At 41.7% G+C, this 6478-nt stretch overlaps 1 protein-coding gene across 1 annotated transcript in view; it reads left to right on the top strand.

The window, feature by feature from the left end:
* Positions 1–773: 773 nt before the first annotated feature.
* Positions 774–6478, top strand: part of LOC135557927 (B-cell lymphoma/leukemia 11B-like) — a 70670-nt gene continuing 64965 nt past the window's right edge. Inside the window, exons 1-2 of the mRNA XM_064991647.1 lie at positions 774–1292; positions 1586–1777. Of these exons, the coding sequence (XP_064847719.1) occupies positions 1714–1777 (64 nt within the window). The 5' untranslated portion in view covers positions 774–1292; positions 1586–1713. The remainder of the gene's footprint in view (positions 1293–1585; positions 1778–6478) is intronic.

Here is a 6478-nt window from a genome sequence, read left to right on the forward strand (position 1 = left end):
AATGAACTACTATTATTAACAAATGAACAGACAGAGAGGTAGGACAGGGGAAGCTTGGCAAATAGTCTAACATCGTCATGCCAACAGAGGGTACTGTTGCTTCACAACAAGGCAGGGATGAATATGTAGAAGAACACAGGCAAACACAGGGGAGGTGTTCCCGCCTTGACATACCTGTGCAGTATGTCTGTCTATTGTAGTAATTGATTGCTCTCCCAGTTATTTTTCTTGCTTTGAAATATTACAAGTTCGCTACCTCAATTAATCAATCAATCAATTCAAGAATCGTTATAAATGCACACAATTAAATATATTGCCCTCACAACAATGTATAGTTTTTTTTAAATTATTGTTTATTATTTAGCATTATTGTTCTGTAGGTCTACGTGTCTTATTCTAGCCTACAAATGTGCAACATTATAAATAACTGAAACATTGCATTAGTGATAACCATAGGCTTAAGGAAAAATTGCTATAGCATTTACGAAAAGCCAATGTCCGTACTGAATGTTGAAGAAACCCGCTTCTATGCGTATTGCTTAAAAGTCAGTCTTCAAATAATTTATCAGACTCAAAGTAGCCTTACTGACAGTTTAAAGTTTTTTTAAAAATCGACCTTGAAATCAGTGACATGATATGCCATCATATCATTGTGAAACCAATTTGGAACGGTTCGTCTGCACCGGAACTGGGTTGTTTTGGTTTCTCCGTGTCCACTTGATTCCTTCCCGCACGCGCCAAACGCGCGCACTAACGATAGCCCACTAATGGGCGCGCGAGTCACTGCTCGTCGCCTCCCAAGTCGCACTGATGTCTCTCTCAGCGTGGACGCAACGTCACGTCCGCACTTGAATCTGAAGTCTTATCCCATTCTACGGAGGCAATCCCAGCCACACACACACGCGGGATTCTCCCAAAGCGATAGGACAGACTCGTCACTGTGAAAGGAGAAAGAGACATCAGGAAGCACTGGACCTCGGCTGTTTGGAAGGAGAAAAATAGGAGGTGTCTGACTGGCTGGCTGTGCTGTAGTCTGTCTCCGTCTCCCTCTGTCAACTCCTAGAGCGGAGAGTTCTGTGCCATTCCTTTCGCTTCTGTCAAGACTCGCACCGCGAGGACTGAATGGTGCCAAAGCTCACAGCACTTGGCAGAACCAACACCGGTGGAAATTTTGGGGTTCAGTTATTGAATTAATAGGACATTTGTTGTAATTCTGCAAGAAAATAACAGAGGAGAGAAGAGGTGACAGTTGAATCGAATATTGGCCCATCGAGCGAAGAGTGGCATGAACGGTAGGCTTCCCCAGTAGAGAACGCAGAGGGCAGAGGGTACCTCGTCGGAATTCTAATGGGTTTTATTCTCTGCAATTATTGCAATAATTCCGTTGAGGTTATTGACACAAAATAACCAAACAGAAATATTTGCATGAACTTGCATGTGCCTGCTGTAACTCCAACAGTTTAACCCCTCCAGGTGTTGCGCTTAGGGTGAAATAATTCTGCGAGGACTGGACAGTCGACAAACGTTTTACTCGCCTTTCAACAACTACAATAAAAAAAACTTGGCCTTTTTTCACTTACTGTAGCTTCATGTTAGTCGTCTCAATTGGAAGCACTTTGAAAAAGTTACCGGGCACCAGACCAGCGGAGCACCACGGAGCAAGCCGAACCCACGCGCAGTTTTCCGGGCGATGCCAGAGTAGATGCAGGGACAATGTCCCGTCGCAAGCAGGGGAACCCTCAGCACCTATCACTGTCTCAAAGAGAAATAATACGACGTGAGTATGATCACCTTATAGATCATTTGATAATAGCCTAAATATGGGAATTTTGTATATAAAATACTGAATTCAATTACCATTATCACTGGCAATTATTAGGATGAATTTACATGTTTACAGTGTGATACTGGAGCAAGCACGGTATACTATAAACACACATCTTCTTCTATAGCTGTTTATGTTTCATTGCAAACCACGTTTTGATCTTTTCCAAGAGGGATGGAATGGTATGATTTTAAAGCACGAGCTGCAAAACCTGAAAAATCGCAAGTGCAGAATAACTTTATTTGTGATGACCCGCTGATAGCATGCACAATCTAAAGTACATTCATGGTTATTATTACGCCTTCACATGTGCATGTTTTGGGCATATTTGTGCAATAATTAATTAACATTTAAAACCAAAATAATTGTGCAACCAAAACGTACTATTTAATTTTACAATTTTAAATTCCACATTAAAAATTAATGTATTTATTAATTCTAATAACTTATTGTTACATTCTTACATTTCTGTCCATGTGCGTAATTGTCAAGTGTTAATGAAAAACCCTTGTATGAACAGGTGTTCTTACACCACGTTCATATCAGGAGACCTCACAATGTCTTTATTTTAGTCATATCGAGAGCAGCTTGCATTAGTAAGCCCATACATTTTCACATTGGTCCCCCGTGGGAATTGAACCCATAACCTCTATCAACTGAGCCACACAGGACACACGACCCAATCATCATCCATAGTTTGGGAAACTATGTTCTATTCAAATTGCATGTGTTTTAAAGTACTATTTGGTGAGAACCCATGTGACAGTCATACGCTACTGTGTTAGGATGAATAACCTGCCGTCGTTTTCTTGGAAGGTTTTACATTTCTTTGCAATTAGACTTTAGTCATACATAACACCTTATCATTCAATTTATAGGATCTATCCCCTTCTCTGTCTCTCTCTGTCTCTCTCACGCACACACACACACACACACACACACACACACACACACACACACACACACACACACACACACACACACACACACACACACACACACACACACACACACACACACACACACACACACACACACACACACACACACACACACACACACACACACACACACACACACACACACACACACACACACACACACACACACACACACACTGCACCAATATTTAGAATAGTGCCATGTTCATTGCGTCGTGAAATATATTATCTTCATGTTCAGTCATGATTTCCTTGAGATCATGTATTATTTCAGTTAGCCCATTCAGTCATGATTTCCTTGAGATCATGTATTATTTCAGTTAGCCCATTCAGTCATGCATTTTGAGGATGGTATCATTCTCTGCCACATTATCCCTATTTATTATGTCAGTGTGAAATGCAAGTGCATGTTAATTATGTCATTATTCTACGCAGTCTAGTTTCTTTAGTTTATTTTGACCGCGGCAGCAGCTGCTGCATAGGCGTTTTATCGGTATATTGTGCATTGTAGACCTAAACTTTATTTACAAAAATCCCAATCTGAATACTAAATTATTGAGGCCAAGAAAGAGCATGTGGATCAAAATTGTACAAATGTAGTCGATGTTCCGCCGTCTGGTATAACTTCATGGAACATGTATCTACAGTATTCACCGACAAGGCCACCGAAATCTTTCAGCTATTTGCTTCTTCGTTGTGGATTCCACGCTGGTGGATTCAAGTAGGAAGGCCTTCATTTACTGCCTTAAATCATGAGTCATGTGTAGTTTATCAATGTGATTTTTCCAGGCACGACCTGTTATGTTATAGATTAGGCTACATCTGATTGAAGATGCTTGTGGGCATATGATTTAAAAAAAGTCCGATAATCCAATTTTAAATCAATTAAATCAATCCAGAGTTTTCCCAGTGCTCTCTCCCGTGCATAAATCCAATTTCATAGTGGCCTAATCTAGCTAATTCATAACAGAGGTCTGTGATGTAATCTTTGTCCAATGTGTTTCTTGTTGAGCAGGGTTAGACCCGTTCTATCCCACACACCGACATTTAACATCGAGACTAATCATTTACTCTACCCCCGTTTTCACTGGATTTAACCCATTCTATTGCATGTTTTAATCTTCTTTATATTCTATCATTTTTAAGCCTTTCAGTGTTTTAATCCCCGACCTCAAATATCAATGCCAATTAATGATAATTTAAAAAAAACTAATAAAATCATGACAGCATAAAGAATTCAATTTAACCAATGTCTTTTTTAACAAAACGTATTTTGCACGTCACATGGCTCTAAAATTTCACCAAGACAAAGGAAAGACTACTTTCTCAGTGTAGATCCTGTTATTGTCAGTTGTGACGTGGCCTCGTGGGCTGATGAGACCGTAACATTGGTGTAGCCTAGGCATGCAGCCTCCATCTGCTGTGCCGTGTTCCCTGTCACCCGCAGCTGGCTGACTTCCGCTGTCACCTTTCAAACAACAGCAATCATGCCGTTGTCTACAGGCCTGAGAAATACCAAAAATCAGGTGGTTTGATTCTCTATTCATAGCAGGTTGAGAGGAGTCCAAATCGGTGTCAGTTTAATTCATCAGCAACAGGATTAGGACAGTAATTTGGTATTACAGGTGATTTTCATCAGGTGTGGTTCACAGCAATCCCCTTCACCAAGTATGCAGATAATGTGCTCACTGCTCATGAGTACTGCAATAGAGGTTGCCTGTTGCCTTGCACCTACAATATGTATAGTTAGATCACATTTAATCCTGTAAGAGACGATACAACTGCATTGTGGGTTAGCGGCAGAAACAGTGTTATTTTCTGTCAGACGAATCACCCCACAGTTTTATTCAGTTGAGAGGAATCGGTGAGGGTGATGGACAGGTGAGCCTGAAGCAGGACTGTGTTTAAGCCCATCAACAGTCCCAGGGTGCAGCTCATAACATCACTCAGGGCTCAGTGGACATTCCACCACTATAGTAACTCCCTGTCTGCTCCTCTTTGTGACTCATTAGCTTTACAGATCTAAGGAACAAACCGTGTATCCCAAATATTTTCTGTTTGTTTTTGTTGTTGTTTTAATGCCGTTTGACCTACTTCATCGACAACGTAGAGTTACCTATAAGGAAGATCTCAAACGGTGTGTCTGTCTCAAGAGGACAGGTCAATTACTGTCCTGATTTTTACCCCGAGGTCCACAGGGTAAAAGGGGTGTCTCGAACTGTCGTTTCTATATGACTTACCTTCAGATCGATAGCTTACAGGATATGAGTTAATGTGGTCTGTGTGTATGTGTGTGTTTATTTATGTCTGGGAAGGATAGAACAGTTACTGACCCAACATTTAAATGATTAAACTTTAACTTGAAATACAATTTAGATAATCTCTGAATTTGGTTTATTTGACTGTAAACTACGAGAGAGAGAATGACAAGAGAGAGACAAGGAGAGAGAGAGAGAATAACAAGAGAGAGAGACAAGGAGAGAGAGAGAGAGAGAGAGAGAGAATGACAAGAGAGAGACAAGGAGAGAGAGAGAGAATAACAAGAGAGAGACAAGGAGAGAGAGTGAGAATGACAAGAGATAGAGAAGGAGAGAGAGAGAATGACAAGAGATAGAGAAGGAGAGAGAGAGAATGACAAGAGAGAGAAAGGAGAGAGAGAGAATGACAAGAGATAGAGAAGGAGAGAGAGAGGAGAGAGAGAGAGAATGACAAGAGAGAGACAAGGAGAGAGAGAGAGAATGACAAGAGATAGAGAAGGAGAGAGAGAGAGAATGACAAGAGAGAGAGAAGGAGAGAGAGAGAATGACGAGAGAGACAAGGAGAGAGAGAGAGAGAATGTAGAATCTGTGTGTATGTGTATGTGTCCATCTGACCATCTATCTCACCACCTGTCTCTACGTTTGTCCAGCTATGTCTGTGTGTGTAAGCATGCATTGTGTGTGTGTCTGTGTGTGTAAGCATGCATTGTGTGTGTGTCTGTGTGTGTAAGCATGCATTGTGTCTGTGTCTTTGTGTGTAAGCATGCATTGTGTGTGTGTCTGTGTGTGTAAGCATGCATTGTGTGTGTGTGTCTATGTGTGTAAGCATGCATTGTGTGTGTGTCTGTGTGTGTAAGCATGCATTGTGTGTGTGTCTGTGTGTGTAAGCATGCATTGTGTGTGTGTCTGTGTTTGTAAGCATGCATTGTGTGTGTGTCTCTCTGTGTGTGTGTAAGCATGCATTGTGTGTGTGTCTGTGTGTGTGTGTGTGTGTGTGTAAGCATGCATTGTGTGTGTGTCTGTGTGTGTAAGCATGCATTGTGTGTGTGTCTGTGTGTAAGCATGCATTGTGTGTGTGTGTCTTTTTGTGTAAGTATGCATTGTGTGTGTGTCTGTGTGTGTAAGCATGCATTGTATGTGTGTGTGTATGTGTGTGTAGTCATCTGTGTGTGTGAGGTTATGTGTTTGCATGTGTCCATGTCTGCATTTGCAATATAGGCCCTGCAAATTAATTTATCCAAATACATACAAACACATGTATCACGCAACATCCCCCAGGTTAGCCGTGGAGGCAATACACCCATCTGGGAGGAAGGGAGAGGGGAGAGTAGGAAGGGAGGTAGGGAGAGGAGGGAGGTAGGGAGAGGAGAGGAAGTAGGGAGAGGAGGGATGTAGGGAGGTAGTGAGAGGAGAGGAGGGAGAGGAGAGGAGGGAGAGAGCTAGGGAGAGGAGGA

Source organism: Oncorhynchus masou, chromosome 16 (assembly GCF_036934945.1).
Source record: "Oncorhynchus masou masou isolate Uvic2021 chromosome 16, UVic_Omas_1.1, whole genome shotgun sequence".
In the NCBI taxonomy this organism is placed as follows: domain Eukaryota; kingdom Metazoa; phylum Chordata; class Actinopteri; order Salmoniformes; family Salmonidae; genus Oncorhynchus; species Oncorhynchus masou.